Below are 27605 nucleotides of genomic sequence, written 5' to 3'. Positions count from 1 at the left end.
AACAGTAGTGGTGAACAGTCCTTTTCCGACTGGAGGAAGGTGTATAATGGGGTCCCCCAGGGCTCAGCGAGAGGACCAGTGCTTTTCTTGATTTATATTAATGACTTAGACTTGGGTATACACTTCAGAATTTCAAAATTTTCTAATGATACAAAACTATTGACGCAAAAGTATTGAGAGAAGGATAGTGATAGCCTTTAAGAGGACATAGGCTGGTGCAATGGGAGGACTGAAATTTACTGCAAGTAAGTATGAAATGATATTTTTGTAGGAAGAACAAGGAGGAAATACAAAATTAAAAAGTATAATTGTAATGGACCTACCGACCTGGGGTTATATGTGCACAAATTGTTGAAGGTGGCAGGGCAGGTTGAGAGTGGTTAAAGGAATACGGAATCCTAGGCTTTACAAACAGAGTTATAGAGTACAAAAGCAAGAAAGTTATGATGCTTTATAAAATACTGGCTCAGCCTCAACTTACGTTCAAATTTGGGCACTGTACTTTGGGAGGCTTGTGAAGGCTTTAAAAAGCGCCCAGAAATGACATAAGAATGGTTCCAGGGATGAGGGACTTTTTTACGTGGATTGATTGGAGAACCGCATCCTCATCACCATGGACGTCTAATCCCTCTACACTTCCATCCCCCACCAGGATGGTTTGAGGGCTCTCCGCTTCTTCCTCGAACAGAGGCCCGAACAATCCCCATCCACCACTACTCTCCTCCGTCTGGCTGAACTTGTTCTCACACTGAACAATTTCTCCTTAAACTCCTCTCACTTCCTCCAAGTAAAAGGTGTGGCTATGGGTGCCTGGATGGGCCCCAGTTATGCCTGTCTCTTTATGGGGTATGTGGCACATTCCTTGTTCAAGTCCTACTCTGCCCCCTCCCACAACTCATTCTCTAGTACATTGATGATTGCTTCAGTGCTGCTTCATGCTCTCTTCTGGACCTGGAAAAATTTATTAATTTTACTTCCAATTTCCACCCCTCCATCATTTTCATATGTTCCATCTCTGACACTTCCCTTCCTTGACCTCTCTGTCTCAATTTCTGGTGATAGAATGTCCACTAATATTCATTACAAGCCTACCGACTCCCACAGCTACCTCGACTACAGCTCCTCACACCCTGCTTCCTGTAAGGACTCCGTCCCATTCTCTCAGTTCCTTCGCCTCCGTCGTATCTGTTCTGATGATGCCACCTTCAAAAACAGTTCCTCTGACATGTCTTCCTTCTTCCTTAACCGAGGTTTTCCACTCACGGTGGTTGACAGGGCCCTCAACTGTGTCCGGCCCATCTCCCGCACATCCGCCCTCACACCTTCCTCTCCCTCCCAGAACCATGATAGGGTCTCCCTTGTCCTCACTTATCACCCCACCAGCCTCTGCATTCAAAGGATCATCCTCCGCCATTTCCGCCAACTCCAGCATGATGCCACCACCAAACACATCTTCCCTTCAACCTCCCCGGCGGCATTCCGCAGGGATCGTTCCCTCCGGGATACCCTGGTCCACTCCTCCATCACCCCCTACACCTCAACCCCCTCCCACGGCACCTTCCCATGCAACTGCAGAAGGTGCAACACCTGCCCCTTTACTTCTCCTCTCCTCGCTGTCCAAGGTCACAAACGCTCCTTTCGAGTGAAGCAGCATTTCATTCGCACTTCCCTCAATTTAGTCTACTGCATTCGTTGCTCCCAATGCGGTTTCCTCCACACTGGAGAGACCAAACGCAGACTGGGTGATCACTTTGCAGAACACCTTCGGTCTGTCCGCAAGTATGACCCAGACCTTCCTGTCGCTTGCCATTTCAACACTCCACCCTGCTCTCATGCCCACATGTCTGTCCTTGGCCTGCTGCATTGTTCCAGTGAAGCTCAACGCAAACTGGAGGAACAGCACCTTATCTTCCGACTAGGCACTTTGCAGCCTTCCGGACTGGATGTTAAGTTCAACAATTTTAGATCATGAACACTCTCCTCCATCCCCACCCCCTTTCCGATTCCCCCCCGCACCCTTCTTTTCCCAATAATTTATATAGCTATTTCTTTTCCCACCTATTTCCATTATTTTTAAATGTATTTCCATCCATTGTTTTACCTCTACCTTTTAGCCTATTTTGATCCCTTCCCTTCACCCCACCCCACCCCCACTAGGGCTATCTGTATCTTGCTTTGCCCTGCTTTCTACCTTTAATTAGCACATTCCCTAGCTAATATTACCACCTTCAACGCCTCTTTGTCCTTTTGTCTATGACATGTTTTGGCTATCTCCACTTATCACTGGCTCTCTATCCAGCTCTACCTGTCCCACCCCCCCTTAAACCAGCTTATATTTCAGCTCTTTTCTATTTTTGCTTAGTTCTGTTGAAGAGTCATACGGACTCAAAACATTAACTGTGTTCTCTCCTCAGATGCTGCCAGACCTGCTGAGTTTTCCCAGATATTTTTATTTTTACCTTGACTTCTAGTTTTGGACTCCCTCTACAAGTACACACATCTTGATATGTAGCACTCTTGTCTTCCCTGTATCAAATGTTTCAATAAACTGGTTTTTACTGCCTACACTGCATTGGGATATAGTTACAACTTCTAGCTCTGAAAAAGGAATCATCATCACCAATTCCTTGTTTTTTTTTCCTTCTAAATAGCAATGAAAAAGGATACAAAACTCTCCACTGTGTTCTAAGACACAGTCTAAGAATTGCTTGTTTCAAGAATGGAAGTTTGGCCTTTTCTCTCAATTTAAAACACATGTATGTGCAAGTTCACTCGAACAGTGGTTTTCATGTTAATGGAGAAAAATGTCTTGCAAACAAGATTGATACTTGTAGAACTGGATTAGCTAACTAAAGTAATCAGATCCAGTTGCAGCAATGATTGAAGTTTGAGGCCTGTTGGCTGGCTCAGAAATAGAAAAGTCATGTGTTAGAAAAGTTAAATGTTGGGTAAGGAATATTATAAACACAATGATGAACTTACCTTTTATAGCAGTAGTAAATGTGATCGTTGAATTTTGTGGTTCGTGTATTTCCCATAAATTCTTCTGAGTAATTTTCAAATTAAATCAAATTAAATTTCCCCCTGCTCTACCTGCAAATGAAGGTAAGATGCAGCCGGAAAATAAATTCAACAGTTCAGTCCTTTATCAAGTCTGTCGGGTAACAGGTTTATTGCTCACTTAATGTCTCAGACACTCCTAAGTCTCCCTAAAGATTTACAGTCATTTCAAACTGCAAACTGTCTTTTCTATCTATCATAATCAGCATACTTGTGTCCAACCCATTTCTGCCTGTATTTATTATTGCAGTTGCAAGCACTTCACCAGCAAAGATGTTGCAAAAACATCGGGGTGGAGATGGAAATGGCATACATTCCTGAGGCTGAATGTGAGCTCGAGTTAATGATTGGGCTACTTTAGCCAATGTTGTAACTCTTGGTCTGGACAATTTCGTGTCTTGTCCTGCTGGCTTAGATAAAATGGCTAAATGTCTCGAGAAATGAAACTGGTGCAAGAAATGTAAACAGAGGATAGTAGCAGACAACACAGGAGGGCATAGACAGACTGGTAAAATGGACTGGCACATGGTAATTGCAATTTAATGTAGATAAGGGCAAAATGATTTTGGAAGGAAAGATGAAAGATAGTGTGAACTAAATGACGGTTTTAAAGGGGATGCAAGAACTGAGACCCCCGGAGGTTCATATGAACAATTTTTTTTAAAAGTAGCGCAACATATTGATAGTTGTTTTTTTTAAAGAGATCACATGGGGGTCCTTGTCTTTATAAAAAGAGACATGGATTGCAAAAAGCAAGGATGTTATGGTAAATCTCTTATCACTGGTTAGACTTCAGCTGGAATACTGTGATAAAAGCAAAAAACTGCAGATGCTGGAAATCTAAAACAAAAATACCTGGAAAAACTTAGCAGGTCTGACAGCATCAGCGGAGAGGAATACAGTTAACATTTCGAGTCCGAATTACTCTTCATCTAACATTTCGGTCTGGAAACGTTAACTGTATTGCTCTCCGCAGATGCTGTCAGACCTGCTGAGTTTTTCCAGGTATTTTTGTTTTTGAGCTGGAATACTGTGTCCACTTCAAGGCACTGCACTTTAGGAAGTATGTCATGGTCATGGTGGGGCTGCAGAGGAGAGTTATCAAAATGGTACCAGGGAAGAGGGACTTCAGTTACATGTAGAGGTTAGAAAAGCTTGAAGTGTTCTACTTACAGCAGAGAAGGTTATGGGGAGAATTAATAGGATTATTCAAAATTATAAGGTGCTTTGATAGAGTATATAGGGAGAAAGTGTTTCTATTGGCAGGAATGTAAATAAGCAGATGTCACCAACTTAAGATAATAACAAAAGATAGCTGAGTATTTTTACACAGTTAAGATCTGGAATGGACTGCCTGAAAGGGTGGTGGAAGCAGATTCAGTAGTAATTTTGGAAAGGAAGTTGGACCTATACTTAAAAAGGAAACATTTGCAGGGCTAAAGGGAAAGAGCAGGGGAGGAGATCTATTTGGATGGCTCTTTCAAAAAAAACCTGACACAGACTCAGTGAACTGAACAGCCTCCTGTGCTATATGATTCCATGAAGGCTGTGGTAAATCTGGAATTAGCTGCTCTGCTTTTTGAAGTTGGTAACTAAATTATCATTTGTAAAGAAAATAATTATATGCAAATAGCTACAAGCCTATAAGATTGGAACTATGTAATCATTCAAAATGCTATTCTTGCTATAAAAAATAACATGTTTTTAAATAAGAAGGGTAGATTCTGAAAATTTCTGAAGTCTTTTTTTGGCATTGGTACAGTCGAACACTTTTTAAAGAAATCGTTTTCCTGCTGCTGATGTCTGATTTAATTTTTCAATGTCTATGCTCTGGTCTATTCAGCTACATGCTATATGTTCTTAATGGGATTGCTAAATGGACATCACTTTGGGGAAATAAAACATTTTTTTTGGCTGTGCTACCCTATGGAATAGCACCTACTAGTCATAGATTGACATGAGGGACAGTGTAGGGCCAACAGGTAATTCCAGCAATAGGAGTATAACAACTTGGAAAAGTGAAATGCATTGGAGTGTGTTAACTGCCTGTCCCTGTCCATTATTAAAAGTATTTTTATTCTCTCCAACATGTGCTGTGTCGAACGTTTTGTAACCAGAACTTCATGCATTGAACTATTCCTAAACCTCTGTAATTAAGCTGATGACTGGGAAGTGCACTATAATGGCCCAGCATGACGCACCAGCTGGGTTTTCCTCCTTGGAAGGAAATGCTAGGTGGTGTGGTGAATATCAGGAAATTAATTTGAGGGAATTTTGCAAAGTTGCTACCACCCTCCCACTCATTGCATACCACAATAGAAATCTCATAAGCTTTACCACCATATAACCTTTTGACTTTTATTTGAACAGGTTGCTGTTTGAACAGGTTTGTGATTCAGTTCAGCTTTTTAACTTTAAATCCATCCGTTTTGGTTAAAGTTGCTGTCCTGTCCTAAATGACACTGAAGTAAGTGTACCCCCATGTCTGCACCTCACCCCTTCTATGGTAATAGAGTAAATGGCATATTTTGAAGTGCACAATGAATATTAAGGTGTATTAAAATACGGTAGTCAAAAAAACTTACCACTAGTTACTTAGTGCCACAATGAAAATTAAATTGAAAGTGAGAACCATTTATTTTTAAAAGTTAAAATTTCAAGCGGTTCTTTCTGTAGTGAATTCACTAAGGGCACCCAATTGATGCATATTAGTGCCAGATTGCTTGATGATGTACACTTGGACAGTTTTAAGTTTTTTTTTGAATTTGTGTATCAAAACTAATGTCTGTAATAAGCTACCACTAAATCAGGTTATTTAGAACTGTGTACATTAAGGGTTTATTTAGAAATTCTTCACACTCATTTGAAAATTGTTTATGGTATTAAAAGGTTAATACCATATTTCAGTTAGTCTTACACTTTTTAAAAAAGACTCCTATTGTGGATTTGAATATTTTTGATCTGAAATACAAGACTTCTTTAATACAGTTAAGTGATTTGTAAAAAGTTTGAGTAGTGGATTATGAATTACATGTGGTTTACAATTATTTGAAACTATGGACAGCTTTTCTGTTCATGTTTGACATATATAACATTGCTTTAGGGTGACAGAAGCTGGCTCGTTATTTTATAGGAATCTCCTTGCACCTTAATCACTTCTCTTTCATCAATTCAACTTCATGCTGCCACATCTGACTGCTATTAGTCAACTGAGTGGACACAGCTGGTTACAGTTTAAAATGTGAACAAAATAAAGTAGTAGTTCTTTCAAGCTTGCATGAATTGGAAGCTTTGTAATATAGGCCAGATCAAGAGTCCTCATTCCTTAAGATGAAGGAGAGGCATTAAAAAGCACCAGTCACTGCTGACTGTTACCAGTTACCCAAACTAAGTAACCTGAGGAAAATGCAATTTCACAACTACTTCAAGTACTAAGTTCTCGTGAAATATTTGTATTATGAGCTTTGAAATCTATTGATGTTTAGATCATTAAGGTCACAAGTCAAGGTTAAATTGCCAGAACCAGTCTTGGATTATCCATAGAAAAATAAAAACTGTTGGAGGGTGGTAAAGGTCTGATACAGCATTGAAATGAAAAGAGTGAATGTGACACTTGGGCTAAGAAGTTTATTGGGTCTTTCATTTACACACGAAATTTTAAATTAACAGAGTGGCCCTGATTTTCGTTCCTGGGTCGGCGTGGCAGAGATAAGAAAATTCCCAGCTCCATGAGCTCAACCTTTAAAAATGGTTGCCTGGGTGTCGGATTTTTGGTCTGAGGGATGCGGGCTAGAGTAGAAGTCAGGGTGGGTGAGCCCAGAAGAATTGAGAATGTCGGGTGTGGAAGTGGGCTGAAAGGAAGGCCTGCCTCAGGGCTTTGGCACTGTGTCCAAAATACTTTTTTAAAAAGAATGAAACATGAAACAGCCCTCACTCCCCACACACCTCAGTGCCCATCATGGCCCCTCATTACCTCCATGAAGAGCTATGCTCCCCACGTACCCCAAGGCCCTTCATCATCTTATGCCAACTTAGTGCCAGCTTATGTCCTCCACCCACCACCCTTTGACCATATGCCTACCATACCAACTCACCTAGCATCTACATGGGCAGACCTCCGGAGCCATGCATAGATGAGATAAAATAAAGTTCTAAGTGCCTATTGATTATATTGAAAAAGCTCTCTTATTCATACAAACCCTCCACCTCCACCAATAAACACCACCATCATCTCTCCCACACCCCCACTGCCTTTCAACTTCTATCGCTGAGGCTAATTGTTGTGATCCTACCACCAATTTAACTGAGAACAATTTATACATTACACAGGATATCAAACTAAGCATTCCTTACCTGTATGGCTTAGTCTTAACTAGTTAAGCCTTCAGGATAGCTTGGCTGAATTTCTATCTAATTATGTTGTACTAAATTCATTTCTCCAATATCAATGGGGGTAAAATGTTCCTAATATCAGCAAGTCTGTATGTCTAAACTGATAAAAGAATTTTTCTGTAAGGCCAGGAAAAAGTTGACGCTGTGAGCCTCCAGAGTCATTGGTTGTCTCCCCTCCTAACAGCACCCCCAACCATTCCTTTTTTCTCTCTCTCTCTCTCCCCCCACCCCACCTACCCCCTTACCCAGCCATCTTTGTTGGATTCTTTCCTGAGATTAAAGGAAGTTTTGTTACTTGGCTATCCATCTAAAATGTGATTACAAATATTCAAAAATAAATATAGCTTGAAAAGCACGATGGCACATTTGATCTGCAGTGCCATACAATAGTGTGCTGAGAGATGATCAATCATGCCATTGTGGAGAGGTTTCTAAAAGGGACCAGCGGCTCCACGTGTGGAAAGATGAAAAATGATGGAGCTGGTGACTTGGCTTTGGGTTATTCATGTGCAACCCTAGTTCTTTTGGAGAAATTTGTTTGGATTAGAATGCTTTAATTGGTTCTTAAGCCACCTTGTTTTGAATGGAAATGTGTAACACAGAAAATGTTGAATTTGGAAACAAAATAAGTAATTCATAGTAACTGATGAAAAATTCTCAAAATAAACCATATTTATACATTTTATAGAAATGAACTTTGATTTTCCTTTTAGCTGCTGAAATTTGTCCCTGAGAAAAGTGATATTGATATGCTGGAGGAGCACAAACATGAAACTGAGCGCATGGCAAAAGCAGACAGGTTCTTATATGAAATGAGCAGGTATGTACATCAAAACACTGATGTAACCAGAAATCCATGAGCAAAATCGTTTGGTGGTACAGTGCTTTTGTGTGCTGTTCCCTATGCTATTAGGGCATGTGTTTTGTGTCTGCAAGTTCCCCAAGTGGAAATCCCTGTGTTAGAGAAGTGAATTTGCAGGGCACTTTTTGTGGAATGTGTAGACTGTTCAAATATTATTTGTTTTGGACAAAAAAAGAAGAAACAATTGAGGATAAAACAATGTTATGACCTCAGTAGAGACTAGTAACTTTTTTTAAAGTAGACAAAATTAGAAATTCCAGTTATTTACTAAAAGAATAAAGCCACAAGATTCCATGGTTTAAAACAGAAGTTTTTTTAACTAGAGTTAACAAAGCAAACACTAAACATCCATCCTTTATGCTAGCTTCATGTTAAACATGAATTAACAGGCAAATTATGGTTGAATATAAACTATGAATTGCACATTAGATGGCAGGTACAACTAAGATAGATTTTGCAAATTGGCTCAGCAGTCCACTCAGATGTTGGTGATCACATTCAGTCAAAGTCCTTCAAACTCTGTCTTCCTCACGAAGAATTTCAGCTTCTTCTAGGAGTTAGTCTGATCCCAGCTGACAGCACATAACCAACCCAAGTTTCATGGCACGTTGTTCATCGCAAGACACACGTCTGCAGAACCTGCTCAACTTGATCTGGATGGGGTAGACCCATCAATATCATCAAGAAACCGAAACGGCTGCAGCAACTTATTCTCAGGCTTTTGGATCCGGACACTGCCATTCTCAGTCTTCTTCAGCTTGCCTGCACTGTACCAGTGCGCTCATCAACTTGTACTGCCCAGTTTGAGCTGATCTGTGACCTTTGATATCTTTTTTAAACAGGTTCGGTTTGCCAGAAGTTTTGGTTTCCAAACCTCAGTTTGTTTTTGTTTTCATAGAAACTGGGAGGGTTAGTTTTGTTTCTATGCTGTTTCCTTTTCTGTTCCCTTTTCAGTTTTGGTTTTACTTAAGGTCCGCCTCAAAAAATACAAATTAAATTTAAAAACACAGGCTCCCTCACGAATCTGACCAAAGATTTGACGTGTTGAAACAATTGTATTCATTTTACTAACCAAAACTTTCTGGAACCAATAAAAATATTGCTCAAATGCACAAAGGCTTTTAGCTTTGTTTTGTTTTTTGAAACTGAGCTATAATCAGAAACATTTTTTTCATACTTGGTATACTTGTATTTTTATTTGGTAGTGTTGTGGACTAAAAGATTTTAGGTATGTTCCTGTGCAATAATTTGATAATATTGTGGAGACTGCTTAAGGTTTTAAAAAATTATATTAAGGAATAGACTTAAATATGAAGGGGTGAAATTTAACTTCAGTGGGGGTGTAAATAAACAGTAGCAGATTGGCTACCAGTTATAGACCCTGCCCCCATCCTCCTTTCCATTGAGATCAAAAGAAAGGAAATTTGGGTCAGGTACATAATGAGTGACAGCTTATTTGTGATTCAGCCAAAGCTGAATTTCAGTCCCAAAGATTTAAATAACTGGAAGTAACAGGTTGGTTTAGAACTCAGTTGTATGTGTGTGTATGAAGGAGATTATTTTTGCAGGTATCTGCTTTAAAATACATTAGGGTGTAACATCCTGAAATTTTGTTAAAATGTCATTGTTAGAAAAGAAATGCACATTCATGCTGGAATAATCTGATTTGATTGCTCAGTGAACGCAAGTATTCCATCTGAAAATTGTTGTCAAAAACTCCGTTCATGTTTACATGGATTGATTTTATTTTCACTAGAATTCCTCACTACCAGCAAAGATTACAGTCCTTGTATTTTAAGAAGAAATTTGCCGAAAGAGTAGCTGAAGTTAAACCCAAAGTTGAAGGTACAACTTTGTTCTTATCAGCCTTCTTGCTATACAATGGGTTTTAGCCCTGTCAGCATTCAAAGATAAAACAAACATCATGACTCAAGAATTAGTAATGGAAAGCTGTTGTCGTTTTCTTCAATATTGCATGTGATAAGCTTATGCTAGTCTACACTTTGTCTAGCTATGTGCTAAAAACACTGCCAATAGATTTATCATAAGCATATTTTTATTTAGTGTATAAAATTAAAGATTGCAACATTCAACAATTATTCAGTCACAAAGTTGATAAGTTTTTAGTTAGTGCATGTAAACACAATGCATTTTACCAGGATAGTGCCACACCCAATTACATTTCTTCTGATAGTGGTTCACTACAGTGCACTGTGCCCATACAAGAGTTATAGCTTTACTATATTTACAACTTTTTAACTAGAAGTAGTTTCCCCTAAAATTATCTGGAGACATGCTGATGGAAAGCATAAAGTAACTGGAACTTTGATTTGTTTACCTTAATGAAGTCCCACTCTTATAGATAATTAAAATTGGTGAATAATCAAGAGCCCTCAAATTTTAATATTCCATAAATAGTACCCAAAACATTAGAATTAAAGCATTGCTTGTAGACTTAGTAAATCCTTATCTGGTGTAAACCTCAAGGTGCAAAACTACCCATTGAAAGTGGTCTTACAACTTGAAGTTTCAGTGCACTTTCATGTTGATGTACATCAGAAATACATTACATCACTGCCACTGCAGTGGTATATTGACAACCGTATCTTATTTAAGTATATGATGGGGATGATTTTCCACTGGTCTTCTATTCATCTGTCTTAACTTTGGTGTAAGACCGACAAAAGCCCCAAAAAGATGCCATTTTCTGCAGCTCTTGCATCAAATTATGGCTGAAACAGGAGAGCCCTAGCAGAAATTCAACTTCATAGTGCTCATAGATATTGTGATAGTTAAATAATAGTCCAGAGTTTGCTGTAGCAAGGCATCCAACATGTCTGCCTTTGCAAGTTTAAGTTTTTTTGTGTGGCAAATTGCTGAAGTACAAGCTGATGATATCACAATAAGGGAAACAAGGCATCTGTGTTTTATAATAGAATATTGTGTGGAGAAAGCAAGTTGCTAGATCAATCCTTTATGCATTCTTTAACTGTAGTATGGAACTTTTCTTTACAAAATCCACTGTTTCCTTGAAGCTGCTTCAGGTCTCTGGTAAGCAGTTGAAGCTTTACATGAGCTGTTGACTGATCGGCATATTTAAGATCGGAAATTCCTTCCTGTCAGTATCCTGTATGCCTGCTCAAAAGAGCAGGTTAATATGGGAGCATAGTGGGATCAAAGTGGGATCAGTGGGGGTAACTGTTAGTTTAATTGCCCCCTAGCCTGGATTCCACAGGAAAGAGCAATTAAAATTGGGCCCTTGGAGTTGAGCTGTACCAGCCAAGCTAAGTCCCACAAAGTCAGGTCAGATGATGAGATGTACATATGAACATACAAATTAGGAGCAGGAGTAGGCCATTTGGCCCCTCGAGCCTACTCTGTCTTTTGATAAGATCATGGCTGAACCGATTGTGGCCTCTACTTTCAACTCTATTTTCCTGTCTAGCCCCTATAAACCTGTGACACTCTAGTCAGTCAAGAATCTAACTCAGCCTTAAAAATATTCAATGACCCTGCCTCCACTCTTGAGGAAGAGAATTTCACAGATTAACAACTCAGAAAATATTTCTCCTCCGTCTTAAATGGGAGAGCCCTATTTTTAAAGAGCGTCACCTGGTGTTTAGTCTCTCCCACAAGAGGAAACATCTCCGCATCCACCCTGTCAAGTCCCCTCAGGATCTTGTATGTTTCAATAAAATCACCCCTCATTCTTCTTAACTCAGTTGGATATAGGCCCAACCAGTCCAAGCTTTCCATATAAGATAACCCCTTCATTCTAGGAATCAGTTGAGTGAACCTTCTCTGAACTGCTTCAAATGAAATTATATCCTTTCTTAAGGAGATCAAAACTTTACACAGTACTCTTGATGTGGTCTCACCAAAGCTCTGTGCAATTGCAAAAAAACTCGCTGCTTTTATATTCCATTCTCCTGGCAATAAACAACAACATTCTGTTTGCCTTCCTAATCACTTGCTGTACCTGCATACTAACTTTTTGCGATTCATGTACTAGGACACCTGGATCCCTCTGTATTGCAGAGTTCTGCAATCTCTCTCCATTTAAATAGTGTACTGAAGTCCATCGGTTCTAGAGACTTGTCAGCCTTTGATTCTAATTGTTTTCTCAGTACCTTTTCCCTGGTGATTGTAATTGTTTTAAGTCCTCTCTCCCTTTCACCTCTTGATTTACAACTATATCTGGGATGTTATTTGTCTTCCGCAGTGAAAAAAGACAAAATATCTGTTCAATGCTTCCACCATTTCCTTATTTCCCAATATTAATTCCCCAGACACACTAAAGGACCAAAGCTCACTTTAGATACTCTTTTTAAACACTTGTAGAAACCCTTGCTATCTGGTTTTGTATTTCTAGTTAGCTTTCTCTCATACACTAATTTTCGCCCTCATTTTTTTTCAGTCATTCTTTGCTGGTTTTTAAATTCTGTCCAATCTTTGGATTTACTAATCTTTGCAGAACTGTATGTTTTTGCTTTCAATATGATACTATATTTAACTACTTTAGCCATGGATGGTGCATCTTTCACCTGGAGCCTTTCTTTTTCACTGGAATGTATCTTTGCTGAGAATGTTATGAAATATCTTCTTAAATGTCTACCACTGCATCTCTACTGCCCTACCCTTTAACCTCACTTTTGCCAGCTCTGTCTTGATACCCTTGTAATTGCCTACAATTAAGTTTAAAACTCTGGTCTTAGAGCCACATTTCTCACCTTAAATCTGAATGTGAAATTTAATCATGTTATGATCATTGTTACCTAAAGACTGCTTTATGATGATATTAACTGTGTCATTACTTATTACCAGGCCTAGAATAGCCTGTGTTCTGGTTGTCTCTAGAATGTTAACTCTAAGAAATTGTCATGAAAGCATTCTATGCACTCATCTTCTAGGCTACCTTTGTTGATCTGTTTTGTCCAATCTATGTGTCGATTAAAATCACCCATGATTATTGCTGTACCTTGGTTAGTTTTCAAAACTTGAGCTTCACATCATGAGAATTCTAAATCACTTAATACAAATTAGAGGCAGAGTATTTAAAATAAGCAAGCATAATCTGAGAAATATTGGTGGAAATATAATTGTATCACAGATTTCAGGAAATGTCAGCCCAGGCAAAAAACATTGCTTATATATGTGACATGGAAACATTTCTATTGTGCCATTTCAAAGCAAATCACAAGCACATTCAACTCTTAGAATTTGTAACAAAATTATCTGGACCAATTTAATTTAAGGACTTGAATCTTTTTTCTCATGCGTAGAATATAACTATCATGTTTCAAGACTATCAGATGAAATTTCGAATTAGAGATATATTTTAAAATAAATATTTGAACTAAATGTAATGTAGTCGAGGTTATTATGAATCTTGGTAAATTGAGTTTATAATGAAAGCTGGGAAGGTTTACTCCTTTATAGCAAATTTATTTTGTTGACTAATACAATCTGGTGTAGAATTTATCTCCCTTTTTAGGGAAACCATCAAAAGTGAAATTTCACTGCTTATCACTTGAAGTAAGAGCTTATGTTTTTAAGATAGCATAAGAACATACTTTGAGTTTCTTCTCAATTTTGTTACTTTTTAGTTTTTATTCCACTTAATTTTAAATATTTTGTACCTCAGCTAGGATTTGGTATACTACCATCAGACTTAGTTTCACTAAAATGACTTGTTTTATTATTTTCCAGCTATTTTTTTGAGTTCCAAGGAAGTTTTGCAAAGCAAAAATCTGAAGCAGCTGCTGGAGGTGGTTTTAGCTTTTGGCAATTACATGAACAAGGGACAAAGAGGCAATGCTTATGGTTTCAAACTCTCTAGTCTCAACAAGATTGCAGACACCAAGTCCAGTATTGAGAAGTAAGACATTACTGACATTGCTCATTCAAAATGATTATTCATTGCTGCTTTGTGATTTTAAGAGGCAGTGCTGCTCCCTGTTACATCACCTAGATTGTAATCAAAGATTTTTCTTCAATGTGTTATGCTTGCTGGCTCTAGAGGCTTACCTTAAAATTGACAAAAACATGGCCTTAGAGGTTAATTTTCCTAATGTTCAAAGCCAGGGATAGGGCTTATACATTAACCTCCGGAGTCAGTACAACAATTCCCTTGGGTATTATGGAAAAATGCCTTTGGTTTCTTTTTCAAAAATTGTGAAGTAACCTTTTCATGAAAATATTTTGCATTCAAACAGGAATTGGCCTCTCAGCCCTTTGAGCCTGTTCCGCCATTCTATAAGAGTGTAACTGAATATCTCTCTTTCATTTATCTGCTTCATATCTCTTATGATACACTGACTTAACAAGAATCTATCAATCTCAGTTTTGAAAATTTGACCCAGCATGCATGATCCTTTTGGGGAAGGTGGGCAAGAGTTCAAGATTTATGCTACTCTGGTTTCTGAGTTCACTTCTAAAAGGCCTAGCTCTAATTTTAAAATTGCCCCCCTTGTTTTTGATTCCCCCACCAGAGGAAATGGTTTAATCTGTACCTACACAATAAAAATCTTTATCATTTTAAATAGCTCAATTAGACCCCAACATGACCTTTTAAATTCAAATTAATGCAAACCAAGCTTATACACACTGGTTTTATAACATACCCTTCAAGCTCTGGTATCATTTGATAAATCTGTGCTATGTCCTCCCAAGGTCAGTATATTCTTCCTAAGCTGCTGTACCCAAAACACAGTTTGGTATTCCATATAGGGTCTGACCAAGGCTCTGTGGAACTGAAACATCACTTCCTCACTTTTTAATTCCAAAGCCCTTGAGATTTAAGGCTAACATTCAGTTAGACTTTTTTGAATATTTTTTCTACCTGTGCACTTGCTTTTAATGGTTTGCATTTATGGGCACCTAAATTTCTTCACTCATCCACAGCTTCTAGTCCCTTTCCACTGCTTCTGTCTTAGATTTAAAATGCAACACTTCACCCTTAAGCGCCATTTGCCACAGTTTTGCCCATTAGTCTGTTTGTCTCTTTGCAACTAAATGTTTTTATATTATGTCAAATAATGCCCTGTATGCTTTTAATGCCCATGTATTAGACCATGCCAAAAAGCTTCAACAAATTTGCAATTTTCCCACTGAAATTTGTTGTTTGCCCTTCCCACTCTCCTCCTCGCCCCTTCCCTGCCCATTTAGAATGCCTCAGTCTGCCCTCATTGACATTGTGTCTTGATGTGCATGTCACATAGTATCTCCAGCATGGTCAAATGTCTGAGGGAACCAATTTGGCTTTGAATTAAAAATGATTTCACCATAAGGAAGCAACTCTGTTTTGTTTTGAACATTTGGACATTGAGTCTTGGGGAACTAGTTGTGTTTGGGGCTTCTTTTACATTTTACTTAGTCCAGATTGAGAAGAATTAAAATATTTTGGCCATTTTGTGTCCACAAATCCCAAAATGTTTCTAAGGTTCTATATTTGATGCAGTGGTGGATTTTTGTTGCCTTGTATCTTTGACTGCTTAAAATTAATGAACCTTATTCTTGTTCAAGGAACATTACCCTTTTGCACTATTTGATAACAATTTTGGAGAAGAAATACCCAAAAGTGGTGAACATACATGATGACTTGCGTAGCATTCCTGATGCAGCCAAAGTAAAGTAAGTTTTCAAGATGTGTGGTTACATGATTAGAGATCAATGCCCAACACCCATTTGAAAGATTAAACCACTTAACCAAATTCAGTGATGATAGAGATGGCTCAATCTATTTTGGTTAACTTGTGTATTTTTTCATGCAACAGTGAATTATAGGCACTGAGAGATTCAGAACTCTTCATCTTCACAAAGTTGTTAATGGAATGGCAGAAACTGTGCCCATTTTTGAGTGCTGGTGACAGCATGGTATCAGATTTTTGTCCTGTGATTCTTTTTCTCCATGATGCATAAAAGAAACTGTTCTGAGCAACATCATTTCTGTGTTCTAGTGTCATCTCGGACGATATACATCTGTAGGAGTGAGGTGTCTCTTGTTTCATGCAAGTGAAAAAATATCAGCTTTCTCGACTCTTGACTTCCATTCCTCATGCCAATTTGCCACTTGTTGAAGGATAATGTTCTAAATTAGGCCTTTATCTTAATTCTTAGGGTATGAGCACCAATAGCACAAACACCATTTATTGCCCTTCTCTGATTTCCCTTGAGAATTGGTGGTGAGCCACCTTCTTGAATTACTGCACTCCACATGGTGAACAGCAATAGTGCTGTTAGATAGAGAGTTCATGATATTGATCCATTTTAGGATAAAATGTGACTTGGAGGGAAACTTTTAAGTAGTGGTATTAACATGCGTCTGCCATTTTCTTTCTAAGTGGTGGAGACCATGATCTGTAACATTGGTGGGGTGGTGTGGAATTGGGTTCGGGAAATGAATGTGTACCTTGAAGCAGTTAACTTTGCCTACCTTCATAAATGCTGAATTAAACTACAGCTGAAATGAATGGGTTGCCTAAGTATTTCAGAGCTGATTTCCATTACAAAAATGTTTGTCAAAGTATCAATCTCTAAAATTGGGGAAGTGGGAATTTAATAAAAAGTTTAAAGTGGGATTTTGTTTCAGTGATTGAGAAGTTGTTTTCTAAACCATGTCCATTTATCAGAGTTGTATGGGTTTTTTGTAGTTTGATTGAGCTGGAAAAAGAATTCAATAGTCTGAGAAGTGGTCTGAAGTGTGTGGAGAATGTAAGTATTCCCTGTACCGTTTTTTATTTATGATCCTTGTTAGATTGTTTTCTTTATTATATATTCAAAGGAAGTCAGGGTGGGAAGCCATGACGGTCATTAGTGTTATCCCATTTCCCTTAACATTAAATGTACTTCCTTCCTCATTACACTACACATGTGCCTATTCCTTCCCATATTGTGTACCTTCTGCACCAGGGCACCCTGATTTATCTTTGTCAAATGTAACTTTTAATAAGCTTGCTAGTTAATTTGGTGTTTGCACATTTGTACAAAATATTTCTATTAGTGTATTGGCTGTGAGATAACCAGGAATCGTACATTGTACACGGTCCACATCTCAGCCACAGGATACACATTGGCCAACTCTAATTCTCTTGTTGCTTTGTTTTTTTTTTTTATTTTCGCTTTCCTGTGTAATTCTATTGTTACAGGAATTTAAAAAGGGGGAAACCAGATGCACAAGAACAACTTTGTAAGATTTTTTTTGAGGAATGGCTTGTCTTTCTCTGTACTCTTGCACTATACGCTAAAAGATAGTTCATTGGAAAATGATAAACCATTTAATTGTACTTTATGAAGTTAGAATTATTTTGTATTTTGTGAATTAATTATGACTTTTATGTATGATATTTTGGTGAGGTTTGAAAGGATTGTGTACTGTGACAGAAATTAGAATATAACATTATGTCTCCTTTTCATGATCCAATTTGGAACTCAGTTGTGGTATTTTTAAAAGTCTTTTCTTTTTAGTTATTAAAATAAGGGTTGTATTATTTGTGCTAAAAATTATATCTCTGCATCACAGATGGGAATGAGTGCACATTATTCAAAACGGGTGGCTTTTTAGTAACGAGCTTTGCTGTGATCTTTGCACTATTCCTGTTTTCTTTAAAGCATGAAGGATGAAAGACAGTAGGAGGATAGCACAAAGAAACTTGGAAAAAAGGAAATACTCTTGTACTGTATTTATATTATGTAGCTTTTAAAAGTGGTTTTGTACAGTTGTCATGCACAGCTCTTCCTCGTTTAGCACGCCTAATGTGTTCCTCAAAAACAGCATGCTAAACAAAAATCGCTTTCCTATAAGAAAACAATGGAATAAGGGTGGGTTATGTTCCTGACCTGTAATTTTTACATTAAAGACCTATTGGCTGCCTTGGACCTTACTGACCCAAAAATCATCTTATTTACTCATAAACTTAACCCTTAATAACCTACCGCATCTTTCTGCTTGCTTGCTACCTGCCGCCTCTCCTGATCCTCCTCACCAATTCCCTCCTTAACCCTCCTCACTGTCTCCTGCCATCCAACCCACTCCTTGCGGCCCCTCTCCCTCACTTGCGCTGCCCCTCTCCCAAGTCCTTGCTCACAATGAGGATTTGGGAGAAGGAAGCCGACAAACAGGGAGATCGGGTGAGGGAAGTGGCAAACAGGAGGGTCTGGGAGACGGAAGTAGAGAGAGAGGTGGGTTGTGGGAGGGGAGGTCTGGGAGGGGGAAGCAGCGAGCGGGTGGGAGGGGTCCAGAAAGGGTAAGACTCAAAGAGGCAGTTTGCTTTCAAAAAAGACTGAGAATACGCAATAACCACACAAAAACAAAGATGGAGGCAGCATTGTTCTGGGAACGTCCCTTATTTACAAACCGTGCTAAAATGAAAATGTGCTATTAGAATGCGTTTTATACAGGGATTACCTGGAATTTTTTGGTAAAATGCTCAATTCAGGATATGATGCAGTTTTCTGAGGAAAAAGCAGAAAAACTGGGCTGCTACCAGACAGTCTACCCCCAAGCTCTTCTGACCCCAGCCCCTCAAACCACTTCTGCAGTGGGTATCAATATTCAAGGAGTTCAGTAATCACTTTTATCAGTGCTATAAATTTTTAAGATCTGTGCAGAGGGGAAAATATTTAAACATATTTATTTTCAAACTGGATTATTAGATAAGTAGATTGCTTTGTTTTTTTTTCCCATAGGAGCTGGAATACCAAAAATCCCAACCTGCACAGTCCGGTGACAAATTTGTCTCTGTAGTGAGCCAGTTTATCACTGTTGCAAGTTTCAGCTTCTCTGATGTGGAGGATCTTCTGTTGGAAGCTAAAGATCTGGTAAATAACATACACAGATTTAAGTTTCATTTAAATTTTGTATCCCTTAACTATATAAACCCAGTGCATTTGGAATTTTTCTGGGACCTGTACCCTCCCATGATCATGACCTTTTTATTCTGGTTTTCTTTCCTTACACCTTTCAGTCTCTCCATGCCACGGACTTGCTGCATATGAGTGAGCATCCTGTTGATGACTGCTAATAGTATTGCTCTGGCATTGCTGCGGATGGAGATTCACTATTTGCTAACGGGGACTAGACTGGTCATTACACCCTACTCTCCGTGCAGGGTGAACAGGGTGAATGAGATTGAAAACTATGGAGAAGGGAGTCACATATACTTCCTTCTACTCTGGTGTCATGTGATAATGTTCTAACATGGGCCAACACTGTACTGCCATTATTGTTGATTGGTTTTAGAATTACATAACTGGAGCCAGATATTTGCTGGCAGAGTTAGTCTAAATAAAATGATTTATCATTTTCAGCTTCTGCTTTATTGCAGTGAAGACTGCTGTTTTCTGGCAGCCTATGCAGTACTTACACAGGAGAAAAGACTGGATCCATCAGGTCAAGATCTTTGGTAGCACAGCAACTGCAGAAGAAGTGCTTATAGCATATAATTTGAAAAAAAAAATATTCTATGGGAACTGATTCAAAAAGATAGCTTTTTATTGTTGCAGTGTTTGAGTCCTGACCATGGTAATTTTATTCTAGTTGAGAAACAACACTTTCTCAGTCCCTGCTGCCAACACAGATTTTATTAGAAATTCAATGGCAATCAACTTTTTAAAAATATGCTTTATTTTAAATATTTAAGTATTGTTGAAAAAAGAGACAAGTCAAAGCTTTTCGCCTTGTACTCATCAGGACACATTGCAAGAATACCAATAAAAGGGGAAACAACAATTTATACTGTATGTGAAAAGTGCTGATTGGCAAGTGGACTCTGATTGGTAGAGATGTTGCCATGGGGAATGCACCAGTGATGATGACTGACAGTTAACTGTCTAGTATAAAAGAGCATTCATTGTTTCAGTCCTACTCCGGCCCCCTTCCACAACTCTTTCTCCGGTACATCGATGATTACTTTGGTGCCGCTTCATGCTCTCGTCGGGACCTGGAAAAATATATTAATTTTGCTTCCAATCTCCACCCCTCCATCATTTTCACGTGGTCCATCTCTGACACTTCCCTTCCTTCCTTGACCTCTCTGTCTCAATCTCTGGTGATAGACTGTTCACCAATATCCATTACAAACCCACCGACTCCCACAGCTATCTCGACTACAGCTCCTCACACCCCGCTTCCTGTAAGGACTCCATCCCATTCTCTCAGTTCCTTCGCCTCCGTCGCATCTGTTCCGATGATGCTACATTCAAAAACAGTTGCTCTGACATGTCCTCCTTCTTCCTTAACCGAGGTTTTCCACCCACGGTCGTTGACAGGGCCCTCAACCGTGTCCGGCCCATCTCCCACGCATCCGCCCTCACGCCTTCTCCTCCCTCCCAGAAACATGATAGGGTCCCCCTTGTCCTCACTTATCACCCCACCAGCCTCCGCATTCAAAGGATCATCCTCCGCCATTTCCGCCAACTCCAGCATGATGCCACCACCAAACACATCTTCCCTTCACCCCCCTTATTGGCATTCCGTAGGGATTGCTCCCTCCGGGACACCCTGGTCCACTCCTCCATCACCCCCTACTCCTCAACCCCCTCCTATGGCACCACCCCATGCCCACGCAAAAGATGCAACACCTGCCCCTTCACTTCCTCTCTCCTCACCGTCCAAGGACCCAAACACTCCTTTCAAGTGAAGCAGTATTTCACTTGCATTTCCCCCAACTTAGTCTACTGCATTCGTTGCTCCCAATGTGGTCTCCTCTACATTGGAGAGACCAAACGCAAACTGGGCGACCGCTTTGCAGAACACCTTCGGTCTGTCCGCAAGAATGACCCAAACCTCCCTGTCGCTTGCCATTTTAACACTCCACCCTGCTCTCTTGCCCACATGTCTGTCCTTGGCTTGCTGCATTGTTCCAGTGAAGCCCAACGCAAACTGGAGGAACAACACCTCATCTTCCGACTAGGCACTTTACAGCCTGCCGGACTGAATATTGAATTCAACAACTTTAGGTCGTGAGCTCCCTCCCCCATCCCCACCCCCTTTCTGTTTCCCCCTTCCTTTTTTTTCCAATAAATTATAAAGATTTTCCTTTTCCCACCTATTTCCGTTATTAAAAAAAAAAACCCCACTAGAGCTATACCTTGAGTGCCCTACCATCCATTCTTAATTAGCACATTTGTTTAGATAATATCACCAACTTTAACACCTATGTGTTCTATTGTACTATTGTCGTTGACATCTTTTGATGATCTGCTTCTATCACTGCTTGTTTGTCCCTACAACCACACCCCCCCCCTCCACCTCTCTCTCTCTCTCTATCTCTCCGCCCCCCCCCACACACACACTTTAAACCAGCTTATATTTCAACTCTTTCTTGGACTCGAACTCAAGTTCTGTCGAAGGGTCATGAGGACTCGAAACGTCAACTCTTTTCTTCTCCGCCGATGCTGCCAGACCTGCTGAGTTTTTCCAGGTAATTCTGTTTTTGTTTTGAACTGTCTAGTACTGTTTGAAATTTAAACCAGGTAGCTTGACCCTGGTTGGTCAAGGCATTGTCCTGAGGAATGAGTCAGTGAATGGCTGTCACTTATTTTTTTTAGCTGAAACAGGCACAGTGTGTGTGTATGTTTTCTGTCTGCAAAGAAAAGGGCGCTGTGTGATAGGCAGAATATAGTTTTGGCTTGAGTGCAGCATTCTGTTATTAGCGAATACCACTCCTGTTATATAGTAGTAGCATGAAACAGCTAGCTTCACCTGTTGCTCAAATTTTTCATTGAACTTATGAACTCAGCATCTCGCCATGTTGAGTTCAGTTTCAATGACACTGTATGCCTAAATAGATGGTGGTGTCATGGGATCCCCTCTAGGCCCATCTCTCGCAAACAACTTTGTTGCATTCCATGAAAAACGTATCTTCGATGCAGTGACACCTAACCTCCTACCCATTGCATATTTCCAATATGTGGATGATACATTTGCTGTATTCAAATCCACAGCTGAGTGTAATATTCCTTACATGTCTTAATGGGCTCCATCTAGCACTCAAATTCACCTTTGAAATGGGACAGTCAAATGAATTCCCCTTCCTTGACGTACTAGTTGAGGAACTTGCTAGGGGGTTCTCTACCACAGTCTACCACTAGCCCACCTTCACTGGTCAATATATGCATAGAGATTCTTACAGTTCCACATGCGATAAGATTGATCTTATCAGCAACCTTGTAAATAGGGCCCGAGCCATTTGCTCACCATGCAGGTTTGATTCTGAAATAGGGCGCATCAAAGGCATCCTGCATACCTGGATCAGATCATTTTGCTCTGTCTATCACGCAGACTCATGAATGGGCCTAAGGCTGTCACAAGTGAAATTAGCTGTTTTCACGCTGCTACTATGCATTAGCAACATCTAGTGGTATTCACCACTAACAGGATGCTGCTGTCGAGCTAAAAAGACGTTCTGCCTATCTCACAGGGCCCTGTTCTTTGCAGACATAAAGAACATGTACACACATTGTGCCTGTTTCAGCTAAACAAAATAAGTGACGGCCATTTGCTGACTCACTACTCAGGCCAATGCCGTGACCAGTCAGGGTCAAGCTGCCTGGCTTAAATTTCAAACGATGCTTGGCAGTTAACTGTCAGTTGCCATCACTGATGCATTCTCCATGGCATCATCACTTGCCAACCAATCAGCACTCTCCTCACAAAAGGTATAAGCTAAAAGCAAAATACTGCAGATGCTGGAAATCTGAAACAAAAACAAAAATAGCTGGAAAAACTCAGCGGGTCTGACAGCATCTGTGGAGCAGAACACAGTTAACGTTTCAAGTCCATATGACTCTTCAGTTCTGATGAAGAGTCATACGGACTCTAAACGTTAACTGTGTTCCTCTCCGCAGATGCTGTCAGACCTGCTGAGTTTTTCCACATATGGTATAAACTGTTGTTTTCCCCTTATATTGATATTCTTGCAAAGTGTCCTGATGAGTGCAAGACCAAAAGCTTCTATATCTCTCTTTCAGCAATACTCAAGTTCTGTACTACCAAACAACTATTTAAATAATTATGGTATAATCTTCTGTCTTTGGCTAGAGGCTTGTCATTATTTAATATCTGAACACAAATATTGGTCATGTAGAAATTTGCTCAGAAACGAATATATTTTTGACCACCTGGTGTTCTCAGGACTTTCTGTGGTTACACATCCTTTATTCAAATGCTTAACTACATGCCTGGTTCCTGTTTTAATAAAATGAATACGTTTGCCTCAGGACTATAAAGAAATGTGTACAGATGGTACTAATAGTGAAACAGTATGATAAGAGGGAAAGAAGAGCTACATCAAAGTAACTTTGTAAATGAATGTTTTACTAATAAAATGTTTACTATAGTTTTATGATCAAAAATGAATTACTGAGCACCACAGTGTGTATTGCTCTTTTTACTACTGCTTTTATTAGATCTTGCAAAGTAAAGGAAGAGTAGAAATGAGAACAAGAAGATTAGAGAGAGAGTAGTTGAGGACTAAAGAGGCATGCTGAAATCAGGAACAAAGAATGCTGACCTTACTCGGCTGCATATTAATTGATGTGGAAATCCTGCTGCAGTAATTCTGCGCATGATATAAATTGTTGCATTATATTGGAAGACTTGGGCATAACTAGAGCTTTGCTGGAATAGTGCAATTGAATGTAGTGGACAAGCAATGGGGAAAGCCATTTGGCAAAGAATAGTGCCAAATACTGTGATAGGATGCAGATTTGCGCCATAATGTAGTTGGTCTCTACCAAGAGATGATAACATTGTTTAGGATTGATGCAAGGCAAGATGAAATTCTAACATAAGATGAGGAAGAAATTTCAAAGTTAATATTTAAGTTTCGTGTGTTGACTATTGGTCTCTAGGAAATCTCACTGCTTTTTTGCAAAATGTGCTATTTATCCAATTGGGAAGTTTATTATATTTTTCTTCATCAGAAATAATTACATCCTGTGTTAGCAGCTGGTGCTTGGCCAAGTTCATCAGATTGCAAGTTGCATATTTCGAGCTAAAATCAGTGAAAAATGGAAAGATTTAGTGTCCTTGTCAAAAATTGGATTTTCTGATTGTACAGCTGAAAATTTACTGTACTGTTTGAGCAATTTTATCTGCATGATAACTATATTCTTTGTTGCAAATCTGCTTTCTATTTGTTATCTGATCGATAAGCAAATTTCTGTTTTTCTCCTTCTCCGTCACCACACATTGCTCCCAGTTTAATAAAGCCATAAAGCACTTTGGAGAGGAAACCAGCAGAATACAACCTGATGAGTTCTTTGGGATTTTTGATCAGTTCCTCCAAGCCTTCGCAGAGGCCAAACAAGAAAATGAGAACATGAGGAGGAGAAAAGAGGAGGAGGAACGAAGGGCAAAAATGGAGGCACAGGTCAGATGAGATGAATTTGAGAGGAGCATGAGCCCGTGTGCAAGTGATAGATTTTTCATAGGCACAGCTTTTTGTTTTTTCATAAATTATCAAATAATATCAAATATTCAAAATAAATATGTATTCTTTTAGTTTTATATTCAGCAAAAAAATTGGAAGGTAGTAGCAGGAATGAATGTCAATTATTATAAGTTTCATGCTTACATTTATTAAACTCTGAATCGATCTGGACTTTCCCTATGGTTTGACTTCTAATGTCTAATCGTTCCATGTCATTGCGTTTTAAAGAAAGAAAGATGTTATATAGTGTCTTTCAAAATCTTAGGATGCCGCAAAGTGCTTTATAGCAAATGTCGTTGCTATGGTAATATTGGAAACGCAATAACCAATTTGAGCTTAGCAAATGCCCAAAAACAGCAATGTGTTAATGACCAGATTTTTTGTGATGTTGATTGAGGCATAAGTATTGGCTACAAAACAGAGGATAACTCCCGTATTCTTTATTGAAATAGTGCCATCAGATTTTTTCAAATAATGCTGTTATTGGCAGTTACTAGGCTTCACTGCCTTGGGAAATACTGAGAACTGGGCATAAAGATTTGAGTCATTTCCTCAAACATGAAGTATGAAGTGAATTCAGCTTAGGTTAGGATGTAACAGATGTTTAAGTTCATAGGATCATTTGCAGATTTCTAGCAAAATAGCTGAGTTGGTGATACTTCTCAGTGTATGTTTGTTTCTTGTTTTTATTATAACTAATTACAAGTTTTATGCTACCAGTTTTGTGGGTGTATTTCACACATGACCTGAAGCAGTTCTGGTTCTGATTGGTCTGTACTCAGGTTATTTTTTAAAAGTTCATTTGCACATGTAAGGCTCATAAGAATGAGGAGCAGAACTAGGCCATTCAGCCCATTGAGCCTGTTCTATTCAATAAGATGATGGTTGATCTGATTGTGGACTTAACTCTCCCATTACCCTTGACTCCCTTGTCAGTCAAAAATCCAACTCTGCCTTGAATATATTCAATGACCCAATCTTCACCTCTCTGTGGAAGAGAATTTGAAAAACTAACGACTCTCGGAGAAGAAATTCTTCCTCAAATATAAAATTCCTCCTAATCCCCAACTTAACTGGGAGGCCCCTTACCTAAAGGTACTGTGCTCCTAGTTCTGTGCTGCCATGAAAGGAAACATCCTCCCAGCATCTACCTGTCAATTGTATATGTTTCAATAAAATCACCCATCACTCTTCTAAATTCCTGTTAGTATAGGGCCAACCTGCTCAATTTTCCTCATAAGACAACCTTTCATTCCAGGAACTAGCCTAGTGAACCTTCTCTAAACTGCTTCCAATGTAAATATATCCCTCAAGTAGGAGACCAAAACTCTATGCTGTACTCCAGGTGTGGTCTTACCAATGCCCTATACAGTTGTAACAAGACTTCCCTTTTTTTTATACTCAATACTACTTCCAATAAAGGCCAACATTCCATTTGCCCTCCTAATTACTTGCGATACTTGCATCCTAACATTTTGTGATTCATGTACAAGTGCACCCAGATCCCTCTGTACTGCAGCCTTTTGCTATCACTCTATTTAAATGATATTCTGCTTTTCTATTCTTCCTGCCAATTTTTTCCCACTCTACTCCAGCTGCCAAATTATTACCCACTCACTCAACTATCTGTATCCTTTTTTAGACTTTTTGTGTTTTCCCCACAACTTACTTTCCTACCTATCTAGATGTTAGCAAATTTGGCTACAATACTGTCAGTCCCTTCAAGTCGTTGATATATATGGTAAATGTTTGCAGCCTCAACACTGATCCCTAGGCATTTCCACTAGTTACAGCTTGCCAACCTGAAAATTATCCATTTATCCCAACTGTTTCCTGTTAGTTCACCTACCCTTGCTAATAATATCACCCCTACACCATGAGCTCTTGTGCAGTAATGTTTTATGTGGCACCTTATTGAATGCCTTTTGGAAATCCAAATGCACTACATCTACTAGTTCCCCTTTCTCCACTCTGCTTGTTACATCCAGAAAAGAGTTCTAATAAATCTGTCAAACACTATTTCCCTTTCACAAAACCATCTTGACCCTGCCTGATGGCAGTACAATTTTTAAAATATTTTGCTACTATCTAGTTAATAATGGATTCTATCATTTTCCCATGACAGATGTTAGACTAGCTGGCCTATGGTTTCCTGTTTTCTGTCTCCCTACTTTCTACATTTGTGGCTTTTCAATCTCTTCAATCCACTGGGACCTTACCAGAATCTAGGGAATTTTGGAAAATTTCAATGAATGCATCCATTATATCTGCAGATACTTCCTTTAAAATCCTAAAATGCAGGCCGTCACATCTAGGGGACATGTCAGCCTCGAGTCCCATTAGTTATCCTAATACTTTTTCAATGATCATGATTGTTTTGCCCCTCTCTTTTGCCCCCTGCTTTTCAACTATTCTAATTGTAACCTCAGCTGGGGATCGTAACATAATCTTATCAATAAGAGAACCTTTTAATAGTAATAATAGTGTCTATTGGAACACTGGCAAAAATTATGCTTAACTAGAGTAAGAGGCATTAAGAGGCTGTATGAATAAATTACAAGAAATGCTTATTACTCTTTCCACTTGAAACTACCATCTTCTTCTAAAGCATTTGCATGGTGAAAGGAGTCATTTATAAAGAGCAGGTACAATACTTCCATAGTAACAGGAACAGGCCCTTTGAGCCTGTTCCACCATTCAGTGAGATTGTGGCAGGACCACAACCCAACCTTGCCTCATATCCCTTGATGCTTTTTGCTAACAAGAATCTATCAATCTCTGATCTAAAATTAACAGTTGACCTAGCATCAACTATCATTTGCAGGAGAGATTTTCAAACTTTTAGCAGCTTTTGTGTT

At 39.1% G+C, this 27605-nt stretch overlaps 1 protein-coding gene across 6 annotated transcripts in view; it reads left to right on the top strand.

The window, feature by feature from the left end:
• The window catches only part of daam1a (dishevelled associated activator of morphogenesis 1a), a 202813-nt gene that overhangs the window by 171283 nt on the left and 3925 nt on the right, over positions 1 to 27605 (top strand). For all 6 annotated transcript variants that reach the window (XM_041214678.1, XM_041214682.1, XM_041214676.1 and 3 more), the window contains 7 exons: positions 8166 to 8272; positions 10071 to 10159; positions 14024 to 14192; positions 15839 to 15946; positions 16966 to 17026; positions 19001 to 19132; positions 24517 to 24687. In XM_041214678.1, coding sequence (XP_041070612.1) covers positions 8166 to 8272; positions 10071 to 10159; positions 14024 to 14192; positions 15839 to 15946; positions 16966 to 17026; positions 19001 to 19132; positions 24517 to 24687 — 837 coding nt within the window. The remainder of the gene's footprint in view (positions 1 to 8165; positions 8273 to 10070; positions 10160 to 14023; positions 14193 to 15838; positions 15947 to 16965; positions 17027 to 19000; positions 19133 to 24516; positions 24688 to 27605) is intronic.

The sequence above is a fragment of the Carcharodon carcharias genome, chromosome 20 (assembly GCF_017639515.1).
Source record: "Carcharodon carcharias isolate sCarCar2 chromosome 20, sCarCar2.pri, whole genome shotgun sequence".
Lineage (NCBI taxonomy): Eukaryota > Metazoa > Chordata > Chondrichthyes > Lamniformes > Lamnidae > Carcharodon > Carcharodon carcharias.
Note: the sequence above shows the minus strand (reverse complement) of the source record. Positions and strands in the feature narration are given on the sequence as shown.